Source organism: Bos taurus, chromosome 23 (genome assembly GCF_002263795.3).
Source record: "Bos taurus isolate L1 Dominette 01449 registration number 42190680 breed Hereford chromosome 23, ARS-UCD2.0, whole genome shotgun sequence".
Lineage (NCBI taxonomy): Eukaryota > Metazoa > Chordata > Mammalia > Artiodactyla > Bovidae > Bos > Bos taurus.
The window spans coordinates 34,451,836-34,478,723 of record NC_037350.1 but is presented as its reverse complement, the minus strand read 5'-3'; the positions used below and the strand labels follow the sequence as shown (position 1 = coordinate 34,478,723).

The 26,888-nt window shown below is 38.8% G+C and overlaps 1 protein-coding gene across 1 annotated transcript; it reads left to right on the top strand.

Annotated features, from left to right (window-relative positions):
* The first annotated feature begins 24,159 nt into the window (after positions 1 to 24,159).
* LOC788801 (ferritin light chain) lies at positions 24,160 to 25,067 on the top strand. Its single transcript, XM_003587735.6, has one exon. The coding sequence runs from the start codon at positions 24,363 to 24,365 to the stop codon at positions 24,888 to 24,890; it is 528 nt and encodes a 175-aa protein (XP_003587783.2). The 5' UTR covers positions 24,160 to 24,362; the 3' UTR covers positions 24,891 to 25,067.
* Positions 25,068 to 26,888: the final 1,821 nt, after the last annotated feature.

Here is a 26,888-nt window from a genome sequence, read left to right as displayed (position 1 = left end):
TAACCCAGAAATGCAAAGTTAGTATAAAATCTCAAATAAATGACCAAGAGGCCAAGGCTGGCAGACTCTAGTGAGTTTTAAGGAAAACTGTGAATGAGTTTTAAGGAAAACTGTGACTTTGCTCTGGTGAAATTTAGAGGTCAAAAAACACATGAAGATGACCCCATGATGAAATATTAATAAGCTTGGGGAGAATAACAAACGTGGTTTGGATTCCACTCAATTTAGAGTGAAAACTAGAACTTGATTCAGAAGGTTAAGAGGAAAGACCAAACACATTAATGTGAAAGATTGAATAGAATTTGTTTTGTCCTTTCTTGACAAAGAAAAGAAATAACACAAATAACCTTTGCAATTTACATATATATATATATATATATACATATATAAACACACACACATATATGTTTATTTATATAAATTATTATTTATATTATTATATATAATATTATATATATTATTTATATACAAAATAGTATACAAATGTGCATATATAAAGTTTCAGAGATTTTCTAAATTTCTCACTTGTGGCAACAGATGGATTCTGAGGATCCCCAAAACTTTGCAACTGAGACTCACATCATGTGATGTTTTCAAATGTACTTTCCTAAAAAGTGATGTCAACCAAGGATCAACCCCAATTGGCAGACACAAAGTCAGTAAACCACAGGTCAGAGTTTATTTGGTGCTTCTAGTTAGAAAAACTGAAGTTGATATGTTTGTCAAAGCTCAAAGATATTTTGAGTGCATTTTACATCAGAGTCAGGTGGAAATGCCCACACTCTGAAGGAATCATCTGAGAAAACTGGTGACAGATGGATCTGAGGACAGGAAAGGAGAAGTGAGTGAGCAAAAGGTGACTCTAAAATCTTGAGCCTTTAGCTGTGTATTCAGTCAACTAAGCTTACAGAGCCCCTTCCTTTTCTACTGCTACAAAAGAGTAGGAAAGAAAGCAGCCCAAGTCAGCCTGTTTTCTTACGCTAATCAGTCACTGAGCAGTTCAAGAAGGAACCATTTTAGGGGATGCAATTTAATTTTGCAAGGAGTTGGGAGTTTCCCCATAGTCTATACTGTGTCTAAAGGGACTAAATAAAAGTAAATTTAAAAGGGACTAACTAAAAGTAAATTTAATGAACTTGATCAAAATCTCTGAAGTACTTTTGGAGTTTAAGAAGAAATGAAATGCAGGTCTAGTAACCAAGATTTAGTCACAGATGAGTCAGATCCAGAACCAGTTTTGACAAAGATCAGTGTATCATATCTGCTCAATCTAGAGTATCCTCATTTTCCAAACAAATAACTGTGTGGTATTATTTAAGATCCACAATTCAGTTTTTATGTCAGTCTGTCATATGAACTTTGACATGCTAACACTGTGTTGGAAAAAAGATCCAAACAAGTAGGTTTATCAGAGGGTGAGTAGCAAAATAAGAGCTACTGTTGCATAAGGAAAAATATTGCCTTGCCTAACTGCTAACGTAATGTCCAACAAGTTAAGGCAAAGTGAAGGTACAGATCAGACCTCATGATTCAATGATTCAATGTCTGGGTCTTTTGTTTTGAGCTTTATATCCTGAACATGACTTCCATAACATTATAGTTTACCACCATCATTTCAGGAAAGAACACAAGGAAAAAAAGGGTTGTCAGTTTTTCTATTATTGAGCTACTTATATATTTTGGAGATTAATTCTTTGTAAGTTGCTTCATTTGCTATTATTTTCTTCCATTCTGAAGGCTTCCTTTTCACCTTTCTTATAGTTTCCTTCATTGTGTAAAAGCTTTTAAGTTGAATTAGGTCCCATTTGTTTATTTTTGCTTTTGTTTCCATTTCTCTGGGAGGCGGATCATAGAGGATCTTGCTGTGATTTATGTCAGAGAGTGTTCTGCCTATGTTTTCCTTTAAGATTTTTATAGTTTCTGGTCTTACATTTAGATCCTTAATCCCTTTGAGTTTATTTTGGTGTATGGTGTTAGAAAGTGTTTTAGTTTAATTTTTTTACATGTGGCTGACCATGTTATTTTTTACATGTTTTTTACATGTGGCTGACAACTTGTTAAAGAGATTGTCTTTTCTTCATTGTATACTTTTGCCTCTTTTGCCAAAGATAAGGTGTCCAAAAGTACGTGGATTTATCTCTGGGCTTTCTATTTTGTTTCACTGATCTGTGTTTCTGTCTTTGTGCCAGTACCATACTGTCTTGATGTCTTTGGCTTTGTAATATAGTCTGAAGTAAAGAAGGTTGATTCCTCCAGTTCCATTCTTCTTTCTCAAGGTTGGTTTGACTACTCGAGGTTTTTTGTGTTTCCATACAAACTGTGAAATTATTTGTTCTAGTTTTGTGAAAAATACCATTGGTAGCTTGATAGGGATTGCATTGAATCTATAGATTGCTTTGGGTAGTATACTCATTTTCACTGTATTGATCCTTCCAATCCATGAACATGGTATATTTTCCCATCTATTTGTGCCATATTTGATTTCTTTCATCAGTGTTTATAGTTTCCTATATATAGGTCTTCTGTTTCTTTAGACAAATTTATTCCTAAGTATTTTATTATTTTCATTGTAATGGTGAATGGGATTGTTTCCTTAATTTCTCTTTCTGCTTTTTCATTGTTAGTGTACAGGAATTCAAGAGATTTCTGTGTATTAATTTTATATCCTGCAACTTTACTATATTCATTGATTAGCTCTAATAATTTTCTGGTGGTATATTTAGGGTTTTCAATGTAGAGGATCATGTCATCTGCAAACAGTGATAGTTTTACTTCTTCTTTTCCAATTTGGATTCCTTTTATTTCTTTTTCTTCTCTTATTACTGTGGCTAGGACTTCCAAAAACTATGTTGAGTAGCAGTGGTGAGAGTGGGCACCCTTGTCTTGTTCCTGATTTTCAAGGAAATACTTTCGATTTTTCACCATTGAGAAACAATCCAATAAAAAATTGTGCCAAAGAACTAAACAGACATTTCTCCAAAGAATACATATAAATGGCTAATAAACACATGAAAAGATTCTCAACATCACTCATTATCACAAAACTAATACAATTATGTAAAGTTTAAAAATAAAATAAAATTAAAAAAAAAAGAGAAATGTAAATCAAAACCACAATGAGGTATCATCACATGCTGGTCAGAATGACTGCCATCAAAGTCCACAAACAATAAATGCTAGAGAGGGTGTGGAGAAAAGGGAACCCTCTTACACAGTAGGTGGGAATGCAAACTGGTGCAGCCACTATGGAGAACAGTGTGGAGCTTCCTTAGAAAACTGGAAATAGAACTGTCATATGACCCAGTAGTCCCACTGCTGAGCATACACACTGAGGAAACCAGAATTGAAAAAGACACATGTACCCCAATGTTCTTTGCATCGCTGTTTACAATAGCTAGGACTTGGAAGCAAACTAGACGTCCATCAGCAGATTAATAGATAAGGAAGTTGTGGTACATATATACAATGGACTATTACTCAGCTATAAAAAAAGAATGCACTTGAATCAGTTCTAATGAGGTGAATAAAACTGAAGCCTATTATACAGAGTGAAGTAAGTCAGAAAGATAAACACCAATACAGGATACTAACACATACATATGGAATTTAGAAAAATGGTAATGACAATCCTATATGTGAAGCAGCAAAAGAGACACAGATGTAAAGAACAGAATTTTGGACTATATGGGAGAAGGCAAGGGTGGGATGATTTGAAAGAATAGCTTTGAAACATGCATATTACCATAGGTAAAATAGGTGACCAGTGCAAGTTCAATGCATGAAGCAGGGCACTCAAAGCCATTGCTCTGGGACAACCCAGAGAGATGGGGTAGGGAGGGAGGTGGGAGGGGAGTTCAGGATGGGGCCACACATGTACATCCATGGGTAATTTATGTCGATGTATGGCAAAAACCATCACACTATCATAAAGTAATAATCCTCCAATTAAAATAAATTAATTAAAATGAAAAGAAAAAAGAAAAAGTGAAACAAACAGGTAAAAGTAAAAAAAAAAAAAGGATCTGTCAGTATAGTTGATTTTATACAAGCCTTTTATCATGACATGATTAATATTTAGTTTCTAGCAAATCAGATAATGTATGATGATGCACATGTCAAGTAAGTATTGATATAATACACTAAACCCTTTGCATGCATCAGTTCAGTTCAGTTCAGTCATTCAGTCGTGTCCAACTCTTTGCGACCATATGAATCGCAGCATGCCAGGCCTCCCTGTCCATCACCAACTCCCGGAGTTCACTCAGACTCACGTCCATCAAGTCAGTGATGCCATCCAGCCATCTCATCCTCTGTCATCCCCTTCTCCTCCTGCCCCCAATTCCTCCCAGCATCAGAGTCTTTTCCAATGAGTCAACTCTTCACATGAGGTGGCCAAAGTACTGGAGTTTCAGCTTTAGCATCATTCCTTCCAAAGAAATCCCAGGGCTGATCTTTAAAATGGACTGGTTGGATCTCCTTGCAGTCCAAGGGACTCTCAAGAGTCTTCTCCAACACCATAATTCAAAAGCATCAATTCTTCGGTGCTTAGCCTTCTTCACAGTCCAACTCTCACATCCATACATGACCACAGGAAAAACCATAGCCTTGACTAGATGGACCTTTGTTGGCAAAGTAATGTCTCTGCTTTTGAATATGCTATCTAGGCTGGATATAACTTTCCTTCCAAGGAGTAAGCATCTTTTAATTTCATGGCTGCAATCACCATCTGCAGTGATTTTGGAGCCCAGAAAAATAAAGTCTGACACTGTTTCCACTGTTTCCCCATCTACTTCCCATGAAGTGAAGGGACTGGATGCCATGATCTTCATTTTCTGAATGTTGAGCTTTAAGCCAACTTTTTCACTCTCCACTTTCACTTTCATCAAGAGCCTTTTGAGTTCCTCCTCACTTTCTGCCATAAGGGTGGTGTCATCTGCATATCTAAGGTTATTGATATTTCTCCTGGCAATCTTGTTTCCAGCTTGTGTTTCTTCCAGCCCAGCATTTCTCATGATGTATAGATGCACACATAAGACTACTTGTTCTAATGTTATCATAAAGCATATTCAACATGCATAAAATTACAGTCTTATCCCTAAATATTTTATCACCTAAAGATACAATTATATTGTACCTAGGAAAATGGCAGACAGCCATACCATGGGTACTCAACAAATACTGTAACAGGAAAAATCTTATCAAAACAACCAATTTTCTGGGAATAAAAGATTTAAAGGGCTAATCCACAGTATCTCTGTTTCTCATTTTATATTCTTCCCTGAAATGCTATCCCTCCAATAAAGTGTAAATAATTTGAATTCCAAAAGTGTGGGGTGGATAAAAGTTTGTCATCCTTGTAACTTAAGTGTACAAGATTATCACAGGTGCAGGCAATTAATAGGCTGATTGCCCTATGCCCAGAATCCCTGGAGACCCATCAAATAGTAATTAAAAAGATCATTGAGATTTCAGCTCAGTTACAAATAGAATTAAGAAGAGAAAAATTATACACCCTGTTTTCATTTTATCCATTTTCTTTTGAAACCAAAAACACACATAGGAGTCGCTTGAAGGTAGGGCCGCTTGAATATGATATTACTGATTTCGATAACAGGTTTTTGGCTTTGCAGTGTGTATGTGCATTTTTCAAACATATATGCAAATCTTCGATCTGATTTGCTCTACCAGAACACTCTACAGTGACTGAAAATCATTTCTATATAAGGGTTTGCTACTGAGAAGAGGGGATTCCCAGGTGGCGCTATGGTAAGGAACCATTCTGCCAAGGCAGGAGACTTAAGAGACAAGGGTTTGATCCCTGGATTGGGAAAGATCCATATGGCTGCAGTCCATAGGGTCACAGAAAGTTGGACATGACTGAAGCGACTGAGGGGAAAACTGGTTTAGTTTGGAAGAGGTTGGAAATATCCCATCTGAAAGCTCTTTTCAGTCCTCAGCCTAAACATTTTACTGAGGGGGTCAAAGGTCACCAATAGCCAAAACAAAACCCAAATTACACAGTGTTCCCGCAAGGAAACTAAGCTGAGGGAAACCAGAGCTCACCAGCTGGACTTCTTAACGGAGCATGGAGCAAACAGTAAAAATGCCTTTAAAAAGAAACAAGTATATTCTAAACCCTACTGATTTTTACAAGTTGTCCAATAAGTTTAAAAGATTAGCTTCTTAGGTATCAAGGTAGAAACTAAATTGAACTATTCAATAAGGAGGAGTGGTGGTGGTGGTGGCGGCATGCTCGGTCCAAATTTTGAACTGTCAGAGCAACCAGCCTGCAAAGTCCAAAGCACCAGATGGTTTCATAAACTGGAAGGTTCCTAAATCTTCTCTTAAAGTTTTCAATTTTTTTTTTAAAGGTTGTTTTCTTTTTAAGACTGGGGAGGGGGGTAAATTTTGCCATTGGGTATCTGACCCACAAAATCCTAACAACCTTTTCATCTTTCTTGCTCTGCAGGAGACAAACAGAACAGAGGCAAGGAGGATAAGTTCCGAACACAGTGTCATCTGGTAGCTGCCTTGCTGGGGAGAGAAGGCTGAGCTTCTCTTTCTCAACCCTGACTGTCTCACTGTAGTCATCACAGCTTAAGGAAGTTCTAAGATTTTAACCATTCAGGGACTGAGTTTATGGACTCCTCCTTCAGTCATAAACTTTATAAATAATTCTGATTTTCAGTAGAACCCCAAATATCCAGCTTTTAAATCCTATTCAGCAGTGACAAGAAAAAAGAGGGAGTGATGGGGGAAAGACTTCTCTGATGTTGTTGTTGTTTGGTCTCTAAGCTTATCTGACTCTTTATGACCCCATGGACTGCAGCACACCCTGCTCCTCTGTCCATGGTATTTCCCAGGCAAGAATACTGGAGTGGTTGCCATTTCCTTCTCTAGGGGATCTTCCCAATCCAGGGATGGAACCCTTGTCTCCTGCTTTGGTAGGCGGTTTCTTTACTGCTGAACCACCAGTGTGACTTTAACTTTTAATGGAGCCAATGTTATCCCTAAGCTTTTAATGTATGAGTCTGTTTGAGTTCCTCATTTTCCACATCCTACCCCATAGAACATGCAAGAAGGGTAAAGAAAGTTGGAGGGAAAGAGGGGAAGACCAAAAAGTGATTGATAGCCACAATTCAAATAACTGGTTCATTTTACTCGTTAAGGTCTGTGTGCATACCTGTATCGGAGATGGCAATGGCAACCCGCTCCAGTACTCTTGCCTGGAAAATCCCATGGATGGAGGAGCCTGGTAGGCTGCAGTCCATGGGGTCGCTAGGAGTCAGATACGACTGAGTGACTTCACTTTCACTTTTCACTTTCATGCATAGGAGAAGGAAATGGCAACCCACTCCAGTGTTCTTGCCTGGAGAATCCCAGGGACGGGGGAGCCTGGTGGGCTGCCGTCTATGGGGTTGCACAGAGTCGGACACGATTGAAGCGACTTAGCAGCAGCAGCAGCAGCAGCATATCTGTATGTTGGGCATTTGTGTGCCAACATAGTCAGGATGGGATTCAGACAAGAATCTTCAAAAAATAAGAGGTTTTGATTTTGCTATGAAAATTAGTGAATCAGAAAAGGGAAACTGTTCTCAGCAGACCCATCAATCTTACATAGCTTGGCCACTGAACTATGTAAGCATCCCATTAATTCAAGTTCTTACATCCATCTCCTGTTCTATCTGACCCTTCATGGCACATTAGCATAACTTCCTCCCCCAGATTTCTTCCTTCCCTATCTAGTGTATTAAACCCTTTCTCTTTGTGTATCACAATGTTCTTGGGAGAACCAAGAAAAACACAGCATGAATTAAAGGGTGTTTTGTAAACTATGAAGCTTTGTAATACTTCCAACTATGATTATTTATTCATATGCTGAAATATACAAAAGACAGGGTGGAAAGGAAGACATGAGAAATGGTAAATGCTTAAGAATGCTTACCTTTAAAAATTATGTTCAAGATCATTTAATAATCACATTTAAGTACATTAGGAATTATAAGACTAAGGAGGCTTCAAATTAAATGTAAAACAGGAAAAAAAAATTGGAATGACTTCAATAATAAGAAATTTCAGTAGTCTGAGTTGTTGAGTCCTGATATGGATGAATCATTAAAGGAGACCGTGGACTGACTTCCCAGGAATTGTATAAGGAGCAGAATGGTCACCCTCTAAAGTGGTTCACATTTTGTAACCACGCAAAAGTAATGAGAATATTTTTGTCACCCCAATCTTGTTTTCCAGCTCCAAAATTTGGTCAAAATATTAATTTTTTAAAACTCTTATGCAAAGTCCCTATAACTTTAATATAAACATCTACATTTTAAAAAGCAAAATCTCCTACATATTGGAAAATGAGTTTAAAATCCCAACTATTACGGTAACAAACAATAAAAATATTTTTCAAATAAAACACGCACTACCCAATACATGGAATTTTCCACAGTGGCCATTTCCGATGAGACTTCTGTTTATAAGACACCCTTAGAGGTTCAAAAATCACAGAGGTGGTAGTGGCAGCACAAGAGCAAGTTTCTCGGTTTTTATTTGTATTCCCAAGAAGTCTTTATGATCTGAAGTGTCCAGGAAAAAAAAAAAATTCAGCCATATCAAAAACGTCCAAACTTTCAGTGACTGGTCATTATAAACACTGTCAGAGACATTCCACACACAAGTTAATGACATCCTTGTTAGATGATCCTTTAGCTACCCTTTATGCACATCTGTATGAATATGTTGATGCACATATATGTGCATTTTAGTTATTAATTTTATATTTTTTAATTTCTTATTTTAAGAAAATGAAGGAGGAAAGTTAAGAATCTCTTCTGATTTCAAGGTTTTGTGGTGTGGTATTTTCACTTCATTCAGATTTTACTCTGAAAAGAAGGGAATTAAAGTAACCAGACAAGAAGTCTAAATTTTTGTTCACTGCTCACTGGAAATTGGCATCCTGAATTTTGTTTGCATGTCCATAGTTTTATTATGTGGGGTATGTGTATGCATGTGTGTGTGTGATGGGCATATGTATGCATGCATAAGACTACCACTGCTGCTCAAGCAGCCTAAAAAATTTCATGTACCACCACTCTAGTCTTGACAGGAGGAGTCCAGCTTGGAAAACAAAACCTCTCCTTCAGTGCTACTTCAGCCTTTTGGATTTTCTCAAAAACACAAGGGATACAGGTGTGTGCATGCTAAGTCCCTTCAGTTGTGTCCAACTCTTTATGACACTATGGACAATAGCCTTCCAGGCTCCTCTGTCCATGGAGTTATCCAGACAAAAACACTGGAGTGGGTTGCCATGTCCTCTTCCAAGGGATTGGGGAGGCTTTTATTCATTGCAAGCTGTTTCAAGTGATAAAGGACTTTGTCACCTCTGGGGACCAAGCACATAGTTAAATTTGTATGGAGGCTGTCGTATTAATTGGTGCTTACTTTTGTTGTTTTGGAAGGAAAGCTTTCTGTGTTTCTCATCTAGAGTCTAATTTCAGATTTATCAAAAGAAAGAGTAATCTTTCTATACTCATTCAAAAATTTGGGTTGCTTTTTTGCTATTTAGTTGTATAAGTCTCATATATTTTTGGTTATTGAGTGAAATAAATCAGAGAAAGATAAATACTGTAATGTCTCAGTTATTTGGAACCTAAAAAATATTGGAACTCAGAGACAGAGTAGGATGCCAAATATGTGATTTGCAAATATTTTCTCTCATTGCATAGGTTGCCATTTGCCATTTGCTTTTGTTGATGGGTTTCCTATGCTGTTTAGAAGCTTTTGAGTTTGATATTATACCACTTGTTTATTTGTACAGATATTGCCTTTGCTTTTGATGTCAAATCTAAGAACTCAGTGCAAAGATCAGTGCCAAGGATATTATCCTTGGTTTTCTTCTAGGAGTTTTATGGTTTAAGATTTTGTGTTCGACTTTTAAATCCATTTTTAGTTGATTCTCATATATTATATAAAAGGGGATACAGTTTCAATTTTTGCATAGGACTATCTAGTTTGCCATGAAATTAAAAGACACTTACTCCTTGGAAGGAAAATTATGACCAACATAGATAGCATATTCAAAAGCAGAGACATTACTTTGCCAACAAAGGTTCGTCTAGTCAAGGCTATGGTTTTTCCTGTGGTCATGGATGGATGTAAGAGTTGGACTGTGAAGAAGGCTGAGCACCGAAGAATTGATGCTTTTGAATTGTGGTGTTGGAGAAGACTCTTGAGAGTCCCTTGGACTGCAAGGAGATCCAACCAGTCCATTCTGAAGGAAATCAGCCCTGGGATTTCTTTGGAAGGAATGATGCTGAAGCTGAAACTCCAGTACTTTGGCCACCTCATGCGAAGAGTTGACTCATTGGAAAAGACTCTGATGCTGGGAGGGATTGGGGGCAGGAGGAGAAGGGGACGACAGAGGATGAGATGGCTGGATGGCATCACTGACTCGATGGACGTGAGTCTGAGTGAACTCTGGGAGTTGGTGATGGACAGGGAGGCCTGGCGTGCTGCGATTCATGGGGTCGCAAAGAGTCAGACATGACTGAGTGACTGATCTAATCTCATCTGATCTAGTTTTCCCAGTACCACTTATTGAAGAAACTGTCCTTTCCCACCTGAATATTCTTGGCTTCTTTTGTCATAAGCTAACAGATAATACATGGTTGTGTGTTTATTTCTGATTTCTCTTTTCTGGTCTGTTGATCTATGTGTCTGTTTTTATGTCAATACCTTTCTGTTTGATTACTATAACTTTGTAATATAATTTGAAATCAGCAACTGTGATAGCTCGAGCTTTGTTCTTTCCTTCTCAAGATGGTTAAGAGGTATATGACAAGATGCTTAGCATCACTAATTATCAGGGAAATGCAAATCAAAAGCACAAGGGATATAACCCCATACCTCTTATGATGGCTATTACCAAAAAGGCAAGAAATAAGTGTTGGTGAGGATGTGGAGAAAAACAAACACTTGTGCACTGTTGGTGGGAATGGGCATAGATCCAACTCCCATGGAAAACTATTCTGGAAGTTTCTCAAGAAGTTTACAAGAGAACTGTTATCTGAACATTAATCCCTCTTCTGGGTATGTATTCAAAGGAAATGAAATCATTATCTCAAAGTGAGATCTGTACTCTCATGTTCATTGTAGCATTATTCACAGTAGCCTAGGTATAGAAACAACCTAAGTGTCTGTCAACAGGAGAACATATTTAAACAATGAGACATGACATATATATGTGAATGTTATTTAGCTGTTAAAAACAGAAAGATATACTGCCATTTGTAGCAACATGGATGAAAATGGAGGGTATTATGCTAAGTGAAATAAGTCAGAGCAAGACAAACAACACATGATTTCAATTATCTGGAATCTTAAAAAAAAAGAAGTCAGAAACAGAATAGGAAAGTGATTGCCAAGGCCTGGAGGATGGGGGAAATAGAGAGAGGTTTGTTAAAGGTTACACATTTTCACATACAAAATTAAGGATCTATTATAAAGCAAGGTTACTATAACTAATACAACTGTGCTGTGTAATTGAAATTGTCAAAGAAAGTGGAACATACCTGCATTCTCTTCAAAAAAGTAGAGGTAAACATGTGAGGTGATGAATGTGTTACTGAAGTCAACAAAATCTTTTATAATACATACATAAATGGGGATCAGCAACATGGTGGAGGGGTAGCTGGACATGTAATACTTCAAGAATACATCTACGGATGCAGCAATTATCACAGAACACCAGCGGACTACTGGCAGTGGAAAGGAATCTATGGATCCAGGCACAACTCAGAAGGATGAAAGAAAGAAGGAAGAAGGTGGAGGAGAGCTAGCTGGAAAGGACTTGCACCCGGCGGAGGGGGAGCTGAAACAGGGGAGAGATCCATGCATTAGGGATAGGGTTAGGTGAGAAGGGAGCATCTGAGGTTGTCAGAGAGTGAAGCAGGTAATCTGTGACAATCTAAATAGAGTGAGAAACACACAGAGAATCTGAGCCTTGGCCATATCTATCTCAGACAGGGTTGGGAGTCCACTGGTGTGCATGGCGGCTGGGAGCTAGAGCCATGGGGATTGAAGAGCTTTCCCAGGGTAAAGACTGCTGTTGACTGTGGCAAGATGGTCTGAGGGAATGGGAGGGTGGAAACCCATTATGCGGAATGCATTTGGAGGAAACCTGGGTGGTTGTGGAAGCAGGTTGCTACTGCTGAGTCACTCCCAAGTATGGAGTTTCACTGTAGTTTCCTTCTTTCCTCATGTAGGTGCCAGCAGCTGAGCAAAAAAGACCCCAGTGAGACTGTTCCTTTTAATGCCTGATGTGGCAAGCAATAGCAAAGGAGCAACCAGGGAGGCACTTTGAGTACCAGCTGTTAGAAAATAAGCCTAATAGAGCCATATGTCCTGAACCTGTGGTAGCTAGCTTCCTCGTATTGAATGCAATTGGGGTCTCTGAAATCCCAGCAGGGGCATCACTTCCCATTTGGTACTCATGGAGGCAGACCCAAGTCCTCCAGGGGCAAACTCTTGTTGATGATCCACAGGCTACTGTGGGAATGAAACCACAGTTGAGACCCAGAGATGCAGTGACTAAGGAGTATCAAAAATCTTTCCATCAGATGTATAAGCTACAGAAAAAACTCAAATGGCAACTAGGAGGACTCTTAGCCCATGGAATATATAAAAGGGCCATGAATGTTCCATTAAGGAAATGCTCTAGATTTAGCAGTTGTGGACATTGGAGGCAAAACATATACAGTAGGGCCAAATTAAAGTATGAGCCTATTATACAGAGTGAAGTAAGCCAGAAGGAAAAACATAAATACAGTATACTAACGCATATATATGGAATTTAGAAAGATGGTAACAATAACCTGGTGTATGAGACAGCAAAAGAGACACTGATGTATAGAACAGTCTTATGGACTCTGTGGGAGAGGGAGAGGGTGGGAAGATTTGGGAGAGTGACATTGAAACATGTAGAATATCATGTAAGAAACGAGTTGCCAGTCCAGGTTCGATGCGCGATACTGGATGCTTGGGGCTGGTGCACTGGGACGACCCAGAGGGATGGTGTGGGGAGGGAGGAGGGAGGAGGGTTCAGGATGGGGAACACATGTATGCCTGTGGCGGATTCATTTTGATATTTGGCAAAACTAATACAATTATGTAAAGTTTAAAAATAAAATAAAATTAAAAAAAAAAAAGGAAAAAAAAAAAAAAAAAGTATGAGCTCTCCACACAGCAGGTCCAGAGAACCACAGTTCACGTCCACAGTTCAAAAGCATCAACTTTTCAGTGCTCAGACTACTTTATGGTCCAAATCTCACATCATACTTGACTACTGGAAAAACCATAGCTTTGACTGCTGCTGCTGCTAAGTCGCTTCAGTCATGTCCGACTCTGTGCGACCCCATAGACGGCAGCCCACCAGACTCCCCCGTCCCTGGGATTCTCCAGGCAAGAACACTGGAGTGGGTTGCCATTTCCTTCTCCAATGCATGAAAGTGAAAAGTGAAAGTGAAGTCACTCAGTCGTGTCTGACTCTTAGCGACCCCATGGACTGTAGCCCACCAGGCTCCTCCATCCACAGGATTTTCCAGGCAAGAGTACTGGAGTGGGGTGCCACGGTCTTCACCAATAGCTTTGACTAGATGGACTTTTGTCAGAAAAATAATGTCTCTGCTTTTTAATACACTGTCTAGGATTGTCAAAGCTTTTCTTCCAAGGAGCAAACATCTTTTAATTCCATGGCTGCAGTCACCATCCATAGTGATTTTGGACTCCAAGACAATAAAATTTGTCACTGTTTCCCCAAATATTTTCCATGAAGTGATGGGACCAGGTGTCATGATCTTAGTTTTTGTGAATGTTGAATTTTAAGTCAGCTTTTTCACTCTCCTCTCTCATCTTCATCAAGAGGCTCTTAATTCCTCTTTGCTTTTTGCCATTAGGGTGATGTCATCTGCGTATCTGAGGTTATTAATATTTCTCCTGGCAATCTTTATTCCAGCTTGAGTTTCATCCAGCCTGACATTTCACACGCATGATATACTCTGTATATAAGTTAAATAAGCAGGGTGACAAAATACAGCCCCGATGTACTCCTTTTCCAATTTTGAACTAGTCTATTGTTCCATGTCTGGTTCTAACTGTTGCTTCTTGACCTGCATACAGGTTTCTCAGGTAATGGGGTCTGGTCTCATCTCTTTCAGAATTTTCCAGTTTGTTGTGATCCACACAGTCAAAGGCTTTAGTGTAGTCAGTGAAGCAGAAGTAGATTTATTTATTTATTTATTTGAAATCCCCTTGCTTTTTCTGTAATCCAAGAGATATTAGCAATTTGATGTCTGGTTCCTCTGCCTTTCCTGAATCCAGCTGTACATCTGGAAGTTCTCTGGAATATGGTAAGATACATAATAATACTGAAATTCTCTACTGCTCAGTTCCTCAAGAGCCACCAGTACTGGGGTCTTTCTCCATTGCTCATCCACAGGCACCAGCATTGGCAAGAGAGAAGCTACAGTGGTTGCTCCATCCCATGGGTGTTATTCAGCAGTAGTGCCGAATATGTAAGGCCAACTTTCCTCCCAAGGTGTTACCCACCACAGACTTCCTCCATCTGTCCCGTCAGGCCATTTCCCGATAGTCAGAAGCAGTCTTCACCCTGAGATTGCTCTCCAACCCACATAATTCCAATTCCCAGTCGCCCTGGACACCAGTGGACTTGCCACCCTGTCCAGGGTGCATAAGATTGTGACATGCTTGTCTGTGTGGTTCTTACTCCATTCAGACTATCACAGGTCAGCTTCTTTACTCTCCAACGGCCTCAAATGCCTTCCTCTGTCCCAACAGATTGCCCAGATGTGGGGATCTCTCCCCTGCTTCTGCTCCCCGACTCCAAGTACAGGTCAGTCCCACTCACTTTCCTCCTCTTTCCCTTTCTTCACTTCATCCTTTCAAGCTGTGGAGTGGATCCATATATTCCTTTCCAGTGGTCAAGGAATCCTACCCCTATTTAGCTGGCATTCTGTGAGAAATGCTGCATCTATAAATGTGTTTGTGAGGCATCCATGGTGAGAGATGGACTCCATGTTCGCCTACTCCTCTGCCATCTTGTCGACCCCAATTTATGTATGTCTTAGAAAAACATTTAAATTTCTATTGACTTTAGTAACACCTCACATGTTTACCTTTTCTTTCTTGAAAAAAAAAAAAGTTCCACTTTTTTAGACCATTTCAATTCTGCAACACAATCTTATCATTTATAGTCACCAGGCTATACATTAGATTTTCAGACCTTATTAATTTTATATTAGAAAATGTGTAACCTTTTACAAACCTCTCCCTATTTTCCCAACCTCCAGGCTTTGGCCTCCAGACTTTCCTACTCTGTTTCTGAGTTTCTCTCTCTCTCTTTTTTAGATATTTATGGGATTTTTAAAATTTCAGATATTTATGAGATCATATGGAATTTATCTTTCTCTGACATTCACTTAGCATAATGCTCTCCAGTTTCATCCATGTTGCCAAAAATGATGGGATATTTTTTCAATGGCTAAATAATACTCACATATATATATATATATATATATATATATATATATACTCACACATACACAAAACATCATATTGTTTTAACCTGTTCACCTGCTGACAGATACTTAGGTTTTTCTTATACATTGCCTACTGTGAATAATGCTGCAATGAACATGGAGTACATATCTCAATTTGAGATAATGACTTCATTTTCTTTGAATATATTCCCAGAAGTGGGATTAATGGATCACATAGCAGTACTCTTTTAAATTTCTTGAGAAATCTCCCCAGTGGTTTTCCATGGGAGTTACACAAATACACATTTCCTCCAACAGTGCACAAGAGCTCTGTTTTCTCCAAATTCCCATCAACACTTGTTATCTCATACCTTTTGGTAATAGCCATTCAAACAGGTATGGGGTGATATCACTTGTGCTTTTGATTTGCCTTTCCCTGAAAATTAATGATGCTGAATATCTTATCATATACTTCTTGACCACCTGTATGTTTTACTTGGGGAAAAAATGTCTATTCCATAGTGCTGTAGAATACATTTTGTATACTTTATGCTAATATACAATACTCAGTTGCTTACCCATATAGGAACAACAAACTATCAGAAAGAGAAATAAAGAAAACTATTCTGTTTATAATTGCATCAAAAAAAAAAGGATAAAGTACTTAGGAATGAATTTGAATGAAGTGTTGAAAGATCATGAAAACTTTGAAGACACTGATAAAGAAATTTTAAAAAAGGCACAAAAGAAGGAAACATATTTCATACTTAAGGATTAGAAGAAATGATGGTTAAAATATCCATTCTACCCAAAGCTATCTATGGACTCAGGGCAGTCCCTTTTGAAATCCCAAGGAATTTTTCACAGAAACAGTAAAACAAATCTAGAACTTGTAAAGAACTACAAAGGACACTAGTCACAACGATCTTGATCTAGAAGAACAAAGCTTGAGGCACACAGTTGCTGATTTCAAATTATATTACAAAGCTATCCTAATCAAAATAAAATGATGTGTGCATGCTAGTCGTTTCAGTCACGTCCAACTTTTTGCAAATGTATGGACAGTAGCCTGTCAGGCTCCTCTGTCCATGAGATTCTCCAGACAAGAATACTGGACTGGCATGCAAACAAGCACATAGGTCAAAAGAGCATAACGAAGAAATCAGAAATAAACCCACACCATGTATTGTCTGTTAGCTTATGACAAAGAAGCCAAGAATGCCCCATGGGGAAAAGACAGTCTATTCAATAAATGGTACTGGGAAAACTAGATGGTTCTATGCAAAAATAAAGAAATGAACTGTACAGAAAATGAATTAAAAACTTGAACGTAACACCATAAACCATAAAACTACAAGAAGAAAGCATTGAGGGTAATCTTCTTGACACTGGTCTTCACAATGAGATTTTGGGTTTAACATCAAAAACAAAGGCAACATCTGCAGAAATAAACAAGTGGAACTACACCAAAAACAAAACTTCTACACAGTAAAGGAATCCATCAACAAAATCAAATGAAAACCTAAGGAATGAGAGAAAATATTTGCAAATCACAAGTTTGAAAGGGTTTTAATACCCATGAATATATGAGACTCCTATGTCTCAATAGCAAAACCCCTAAATAACCCAAATTTTAAAATGATCATAGAAAGAGTAAGGGTTTAGATAAATCTGAAGATTAGACTGTAGATTAGAGACATGGCAAGCTTTTCCTTTCAGAACAACAAAAGCTTATGTCTTCCTTGCTTTGCTTTCTTTCATCCCCATTCACTTGTTTGGTGACTATAGTTCACAGTGTACATCCTTCACTCAAAAGCAATTACCCCACAGTGAGCTATAATATGTGGTAAGAAAAGTCCCACCGGACAAAAACTAATATTAACATATTTACTAATGAAGCATATAAAAAGCAGTGCAATTGCCAGAGTTTAATATTCCATTCTTCTCTACATTCCAAGCCAGGCTTCAACAGTATGTGAACCATGAACTTCCAGATGTTCAAGCTGGATTTAGAAAAGGCAGAGGAACCAGAGATCAAATTGCCAACATCCATTAGATCATAGAAAAAACAAGAAAATTCTAGGAAAACATCTGGAACATTTATTGACTATGTCAAAGTCTTTGACTGTGTGGATCACAACAAACTGTGGAAAACTCTTAAGGAGTTTGAAATACCAGACCACCTGACCTGCCTCTTGTGAAATCTGTATGCTGGTCAGGAAGCAACAGTTAAAACTGGACATGGAACAACAGACTGGTTCCAAATTGGGAAAGGACTGTGTCAAGGCTGTATATTGTCACCCTGCTTATTTAACTTATATGCAGAATACATTATGTGAAATGCCAGGCTCCACGAAGCACAAACTGGATTCAAGATGGCCAGGAGAAATATCAATAACCTCAGATATGCAGATGACACCACCCTTATGGCAGAAAGAGAAAAAGAACTAAAGAACTTCTTGATGAAAGTAAAAGAGTAGAGTGAAAAAGTTGGCTTAAAACTCAACATTCAGAAAAGGAAGATCATGGCACCCAGTCCCATCACTTCATGACAAGTAGATGGGGACACAATGGAAACAGTGACAGATTTTATATTTTGGGCTCCAAAATCACTGCAGATGGTGACTGCAGCCATGAAATTAAAAGACGCTTATTCCTTCGAAGGAAAGTTATGACCAACCTAGACAGCATATTAAAAACCAGAGACATTATTTTGCCAACAAAGGTCCATCTAGTCAAACCTCTGGTTTTTCCAGTAGTCATGTATGGATGTGAGAGTTGTACTGTAAAGTAAGCTGAGTGCCGAAGAATTGATGCTTTTGAACTGTGGTGTTGGAGAAGAGTCTTGAGAGTCCCTTGGACGGCAAGGAAATCCAACCAGTCCATCCTAAAGGAAATCAGTCCTGAGTGTTCATTGGAAAGACTGATGCTGAAGCTAAAACTCAAATACTTTGGCCACCTGATGTGAAGAACTGACTCATTTGAAAAAAAAAAAAAAAAACCCTGATACTGGGAAAGATTGAAGGCGGGAGGAGAAGGGGCCAAGAGAGGATGAGGTGGTTGGATGGCATCACCGACTCAATGGACATGAGTTTAAGTAGACTTCAGGAGTTGGTGAGGGACAGAGGGGCCTGGTGTGCTGCAGTTCATGGGGTCACAAAGAATTAGGCACAACTGAGTGACTGAACTGAACTGAACTGATTCTGTACATTCTATTTCAAAATTGAACCACCTAGTAAAGGAACATGAGTTAGGGAATCTCAATAGCATACGGATAGAAAATAATTTAAAATTGGAACATTAATGGATTATAATTTGCAGGGAGTTTATTTTTACCATTGTAATGTTGTTCTTTTTAATTCTCTGGTACATCAGGTTAATATTTTATTATAAATATTAATACCAACACATAGAGACATATAGTACTGAAGTTATAGTGGATAGAGAAAGACAAAGACAAAATATGAGGCAGGAAGTGAAATTACAAAAAGTCAGAAATGGTATTAAAATAAAGGGCTGTACTCCCTACAGAGAAAGCGAAGTTCTCAAAGTTGTTTGAGGTACCAAGAACAAGCCAGATGTGAGGAAGCAGCTTAAGGTGTATACCAGAAACTACATCAGAAAGAAAATTAAGTTCATAGAAATATGTTGATGCTAAAAGTCAAAATTTTAGCATGAGAATAGGGTAGGGTAGGTTAGATGTAGATATGGAAATTCAAGATTAGAAGTAAATATGAAAGCCAATACACTAATGAACCTAGGGAAAAACAAATGACAAAAAGGTCTGAAAAATAAATCATCAAGAGACTTGGTAGTCTAGTCAAAAGAACAAGAAATTAAAATTTGAAAACCAAAGTAGAAACACGTGTGCAAATGGTGAAACCAGAGCATGCTCAGGAAACAAAGATTGGGACTTAGTGGAGCAGGGAACCAGAGACCCCAGCATCAGGAACAAAAACTCTGGAGCTAGGCTCCTGTCTATGAATTTTGGGAACAGCCTCAACTTCAATACTTGAGCACTACAGAACCTTAAAGTTAACGTAGGTAGGTTTTATAGCTTGCTATGATACCAAGTCAAAGAAAGTGGTGTTTACTAGTTTACTTTGCTCATTAAACTATAAAGTTAATGGATAGTTATCCAGGGATAATTGATGCCATCAGTTTACAGTGTGAATGACTCACTAAGACTCTCTTTGGTCATCTATTGGATATTTGGATATATGATCACCAATCACCAAATTATATTTTAACAGAAAAAAACATATAGTTAGCCATCTACCAATAAATGATCTATTACATTAGGACTTAGGATATTCTGCTATACTTATTGCCTCCTATAAAATCTAATTTTGATAAGGCCCAAAGTTGCATGTAGGAATTAAGTATACGTCTATATTTATGCATAACACATGTATACATACACAGAAGTATATGTACACCAATATGTCGATGTTATACAAGCTATTATTCTCCTTGATTGTTGCAATAAGCTCTGAAATGTTGAGAGAAATAGCCTCAAATCTCTCCAACATATTTCTTCTCTTTAAGAGCCTTCTTTGATTTTCATCACCTAATTTTAAGTAACCATTTTATTCTTAGATACCATGCCTCTTTATAGCTAAGAGCAGAGAAAACTAAGAAAATGCTGATATCTTATCCTTAATGAAATTACCCCTCTTCTGATAAATTAGAAAAACAATATCATGTTCAGAGCTCATTCAAAATGATAAAATCTCATTTGTCAGTCCTTGTCCAAACTAAAGTTTGCTCACTTCAGTCTTGAATCCTGATTGATCACAAAGGTCAACAGGCATATTATTCTTTTAAAATCAGGTTTTCAATATAATTATATTTTCAGTTTCATGGGCAAAAACACATTTTAGTAAAACTTGATGGCAGCATGAAAGTTAGAGCAGCTCTGACTATGGTTAATTTTATAGAGATATTTTTAAAATTCCCTTCTCAGAAACATTTTTATGAGGTATTCAAAATAAAATAATTTTAAAAGAAAGAATATTAGCATATTTAGATGAAAAGGGTATTTGCTAGTCCTCTGATATTCTTCTTATACTAAGGCAAATGCATAACCACTTTCGAAAATGCTATTGAGAGTTATTTTTATGCAACTGAAATAACAATATATAAAATAGATCATGATTCAACTAATAACCATGGGGTGTTTATATTTTTAGTGCAGGATATCAGAAGATTTGAATTTTGTTAAATTTCAAAGGAGAATTATCATCCTCAATTTACATACACTTGAAGCTTCTACTATGTTATTTCCTTCTTCTGGTAATAATTACGATCACTAAGGAAAGTAGAAAGTGTGTGTGTGTGAGGGAGAGAGAAAGGAAGATAGGATGAGAGGAAGGAAGGTAGGAACGCAGGAAGGAAAGAGGGAGAGATGGGAGGAAAAAAAGAGGCAGGAGGAAGGACAGAGGAGAAGGAAAGGAGAAAGGAAAAGAGGACAAAGGAAGGAAAAGAAAAACCAGCAAATCCGTACTTGAACATAACTGAGGAGTAACACTAAATGACATTAACTCTAGAGGACAAGTAAGGTCAAGAAAAAAATGATAAGAATGATAGTTCTGTACCATATGGCTCTTAGTCTAAGAGAAGAGTAGAATAATATTCTGTTGGGTGGACAAAACTCTGTTAGGAACTCGACCATCATTCTAGGCAAACCCTGTTTATTTAACTTATATGCAGAGTACATCATGAGAAATTCTGGGCTGGAGGAAGCACAAGCTGGAATCAAGATTGCTGGGAGAAATATCAATAACCTCAGATATGCAGATGACACCACCCTTATGGCAGAAAGTGAAGGAGAACTAAAGAGTCTCTTGATGAAAGTGAAAGAAGAGAGTGAAAAAGTTGGCTTAAAGCTCAACATTCAGAAAACTGGATCATGGCATCTGGTCCCATCACTTCATGGCAAATAGATGGGGAAACAGTGGGAGCAGTGGCTGACTTTATTTTCTGGGGCTCCAAAATCACTGCAGATGGTGATTGCAGCCATGAAATTAAAAGATGCTTACTCCTTGGAAGGAAAGTTGTGACCAACCTAGACACCATATTAGAAAGCAGAGATATTAATTTGTCAACAAAGGTCCATCTAGTCAAGGCTATGATTTTTCCAGTGGTCATGTATGGATGTGAGAGTTGACTATAAAGAAAGCTGAGTGCCAAAGAATTGATGCTTTTGAACTGTGGTGTTAGAGAAGACTCTTGAGAGTCCCTTGCACAGTGAGGCGATCCAACCAGGATCCAACCAGTAGATCAGTCCTGGGTGTTCACTGGTAGGACTGATGTTGAAGCTGAAATTCCAATACTTTGGCCACCTGATGAGAAGAGATGACTCATTTGAAAAGACCCTGATGCTGAGAAAGATTGAGGGCAGGAGGAGAAGGGGACAACAGAGGATGAGATTGGTTGGATGGCATCACTGACTCCATGAACATGGTTTTGGGTGGACTCTGGAAGTTGGTGATGGACAGAGAGGCCTGGAGTGCTGCGGTTCATGGGGTTGCAAAGAGTCAGACACAACTGAGCGACTGAACTGAACTGAAATGAAAGGGAGCGGAGACTCTCAGAAAGGAAAAACACAGAGAAAAGGAATCCCAAATTCCATGGAAATTTCTGGCTGACCTCTGTGTGTGTGGCAGACTCCACACAGCATAGCTAAGGATTAAATAACTGATCCAAGGTTTGAATTGCCACCTAAGAAATGGAGTTTAAAGTGTGAGTCTTGTTAAATAACTCACTACTAAAACAAATAAGCAAAAAGCAATTCTTTGCAATAGATTATAACAATATCTAAACACAATGATATTTACAATGATGAGTAGAAATTGTCATTATGAAATTACTTGACATATGAGGAAACAGGAAAATGTCATTGATTATCTTTTCAAAAAACAATTAGCAGAGATGACTGTCTGTCTGCTGAGATAGAAATTGGTGACTAAATCATCCCTGATAACTGCCAGACTTTAAAAGTGAGTGTTTTATAGATAGAGCAGAACAAGTAGATAATGTCAACTTTCTAGGGTCACTGCTGTCATGCAAAGACAAAATATTTTTCTCTGCTAGTAATGACAATGACCTCTGCAAGCATGGGAGCATCACAGTTACTGATGTGGTCCCTGTTACACACATGCAGACCAAGAGCTCACATATTTGTGTGATGTGACATGAGGAAGTGAAAAAAGGACAGTCTTGGTGCCTAATCACTTTCATCTGCTAATCATGGGACTTGGGAAAATCACTTACACACTCTAAGTCTTGTTATTTCATTAATACAATTTCATGATTATAATGAAGGTCATTGAAAAGGACCCTGGTGCTGGGAAAGATTGAAGGCAACAGGAGAAGGGGGCAGCAGAAGATGAGATAGTTAGATAGCATCACTGACTCAGTGGACATGAATTTGAGCAAACTCCAGAGTAAATGACAGGGGAGCCTGGCATGCTGCAGTCTATGGGGTGACAGTCAGATAGGACTTAGCTATGTTCAGCAACAACAGCTCAATGAAGGTCAAGGCTATTTCAAAGGGTTAGTGTGAAACACAAATTTTACAAAATTTTTAAAGCTTTTGGCAAAGTATCAGGAAATGTATGTGGATTCAAGCTACAGTATCCTTTTATTCTTAGAATTCTCTTTGTACTTTATAGTAGCAATCAGTCAAGTGTTCATTCTTACCCAGTGTGATGGTAAAATCACAGAGATCAACTGTGCTATTCTTGCCATTTTAGTGTCTAAAATGCAACCGGTAGTCAATACAGAGTGAAAAAATTACGAACTCCTAGAGAGCTTCGCTGCTGAGAGTCTGCAGAAAGTCACAAGACATTAAACTCTTTTACGAAAATGACCTAAACACTCTGGCTCAGGATTAATTTAAGCTCCAAAGGTTTGCAGAGCACCAGAGCACTTCTGGGAGCAATACAAAAACGCAGGGAGTAACCGACTTCTCCAACTATATATCTGTGCAAATATCATCATGCATCTAAATTACACAGTGGAAGCTTCTGCCTCTTCCCCGTCCCAGCTACTCCAGCACCAAATCCTGCTCAGAGCAACGGGGAGAGAGAAGTCTCCCCTGGACAGGATGGCTTTTGCTAACCAAGGGTGAATAGATCATCTCAGAGTGGCTCATGTTTTTATTTAAGCAGGGCCGCACCTGCTCCTGCTCCTGGTGATGTCAAATCTGCTCTTGTGCCAGAGTGTGGTCTCCACGCCCATCTGTTCCAACTTTGACAACTGTGAGATTCCCCTTCCAAAATGATTTACCTTGTAGTCGCAGTGTCCAACTATATCCATTACCTCTCCAGGGAAATATTCCACGAACTTGTAAGTGCTGTACTTCTTGCTTACTTAGAGAAGGAACCTTTGTGTAAGTGACTGGGCTATATTATCCTTTAAACAAGAAGGCTGCATCAGCCAAATTTCACATAATACAATTTCTAGGTCAAAGAAGGCGTCAGCTCCTAAGATAGGGCAATGGAAGAAGGGATCAGTTTTGTGAAATCTCAAAGATTCTTAAAGAGTGAAATGGCTGTTTCAATTTCCTTTCATTCATTTTAATTTTTAAAGTTCCAAAATAGGAAGTGCGCTCGGCGGCCCCGCGGATCTGTCTCTTGCTTCAACAGTGCTTGGACGGAACAGACCCAGGGACGCCCCTTGCTCCAGCCTCCGACCACCCTCCAACCTTTTTTCCAGTCGCAACCTTCGGAGTCAGCCACTCAGCTGTCCGCGATCACCGGGACCAGCCACCATTTTTTAACTCCTTATTATTACCGACCAATCATGAGCTCCCAGATTCGTCAGAATTATTCTACCGAGGTGGAGGCCGCCGTCAACCGCCTGGTTAACATGCAACTGCGGGCCTCCTACACCTACCTCTCTCTGGGCTTCTATTTCGACCGCGACGATGTGGCCCTGGAGGGTGTGGGTCACTTTTTTCGCGAATTGGCCAAGGAGAAGCGCGAGGGCGCGGAGCGTCTCTTGAAACTGCAAAACCAGCGTGGCGGCCGCGCCCTCTTCCTGGACGTGCAGAAGCCATCTCAAGATGAGTGGGGTAAAACCCAGGACGCTATGGAGGCCGCCCTTCTCGTAGAGAAGAACCTGAATCAAGCCCTGTTGGATCTGCATGGCCTGGCTTCTGCCCGCGGAGACCCCCACATCTGTGACTTCCTGGAGAACCACTTCCTAGATGAGGAAGTGAAACTCATCAAGAAGATGGGTGACCACCTGACCAACCTCCGCAGGCTGGCTGGTCCCCAGGCTGGGTTGGGCGAGTATCTCTTCGAAAGGCTCACCCTCAAGCACGACTAGGAGCTTCTGGAGACCAGTGGCCATTGAAGAACCCACCTAACATCAGGGCTGCCTGAAGCCCCTCTCTGCAGCTACTAGGCAGCTTTTTTAACACCCTGGAGCCCTCTCTCAAGCCTTGGACCATATGGAAACAATAAAGCTTTTTGCAGCATTAAAAAAAAAATAAAATAAAATAAAGTTCCAAAATAAATTTAAAGCACCTGTATTTGTCAGCTTGGACTGCTTTAACAGATACCATATACTCAGTGGATTAAACAACAGAAATTAATTTTCTCACAGTTCTGGTGGCTGAGGGTCCCAGATTAGGGTGCCAATGAGGTTAGGCTCTGGTAAGAACTCTCTTCCCACTTTGGCTTCTGCCTGTATCCTCACAGGGTGAGGGGGTGGGAAAGAGAGACAGAGGCAAAGACAGAGACACAGAGATGAAACAGAGATGAACACAAGAGAAAACTCTCTTGTGTTTCTCTTCATAAAGACACTAGTCCTACTGGATCAGTGTTCCACCCTATGAGCTCATTCATTTAACCTTAATTAATCTTCATAAATGGAGAAGGCAATGGCACCCCTCCCCAGTACTCTTGCCTGGAAAATCCCATGGATGGAGGAGCCTGGTGGGCTGCAGTCCATGGGGTCGCGAAGAGTCGGACATGACTGAGTGACTTCACTTTCACTTTTCACTTTCATGCATTGGAGAAGGAAATGGCAACCCACTCCAGTGTTCTTGCCTGGAGAATCCCAGGGACGGGGGACCCTGGTGGGCTGCCGTCTATGGGGTCGCACAGAGTCAGACACGACTGAAGCGACTTAGCAGCAGCAGCAGCAATCTTCATAAAGGCCCTTTACAACACACTACGCTGGGATTCAGGGCTTTATCATATGAATTTGGGGGAGACACATTCAGTCCATAACAGTAGCTGACATAAAGGACTCTTAGGTGGGGCTGGGAAAAGGAAGCATGTTAATCTTTTGCTCCTTCAGTGTCTCTCTGGGCATTCTTCACCCAGCCCACAGTAAATAGCCAATCAATGGGAACTGCATGGCAGTGAACTGCGTGGATGGAACATGTTAGACAAAGCTGAATTCTTGTCATGAAAACAAATAATAGCCATTTTTTAAATGCTACAGTATATTATTGTAAGATGTGTAGTGAATAGGTTTAGAACTAAAATAAATGGGTGGGTTTAGAATTGGGAATAATTATTCTCCTTCTGATGAAGTTACCCTGAAGTAGTGTGTGAACTCTTTTAGATTAATCAAGGAGCGCACAGTAGAGCAGACACCTTAAAAAAAAAAAAAAGCTGTGCTCAATGTTTCTATTAAACTCATGTAGTTCTTTTTATTCACTAGCTTTTCTCTCATCCTCCATTTTTGACTGTCATCTTTTTTTTTCAAATCTTCCAAGTAATCTCTTTAAATGTTCAGAGATTTGTTTAGTTTTTTCTCTATCAGCATGTTAGCCAGTTTTGTATTCTTATTCTCAGTCCATTGCTTAGTATTTCTTAGAACTTTGAGAATTCATGTTTTTCTGACTATCATTCTGTCACCATCAACAACACTGTGTTCTGCATCTATAATGAACACTAAGCTATAGGTATATGGATTCAGAAATTAGTCAAAGAAAAGTTATAATTTTATAACTCCTTTTAAAGGAGTATATTGGTTCCAATCAACAGTAAACAAGAGATTGAATGGCAACATGTAGGTATATAGACACTACATTTGGTTCAAATACTAAAAAAAAAAAATGGTATTTAATAAAACATTTACTATTTCATATTTGTGGCATTTTTAGTGTTTGCTATCCAAAAATTAACTGTGAGAAGGATAATATTAAACAAGAAGAGTAAAGAAGGGAAGAGACTAAAATTTAGAGAGCTAGATGAAAAACTGTTTATAGAGATAATGGGAAAAAAAAGTAGGAAAAAGAAAGACTTTCAATTTTTATGTGCTCCTCATTAAAAAAAACTATACATCTATCAAATGTGTTAGTATTCTAGT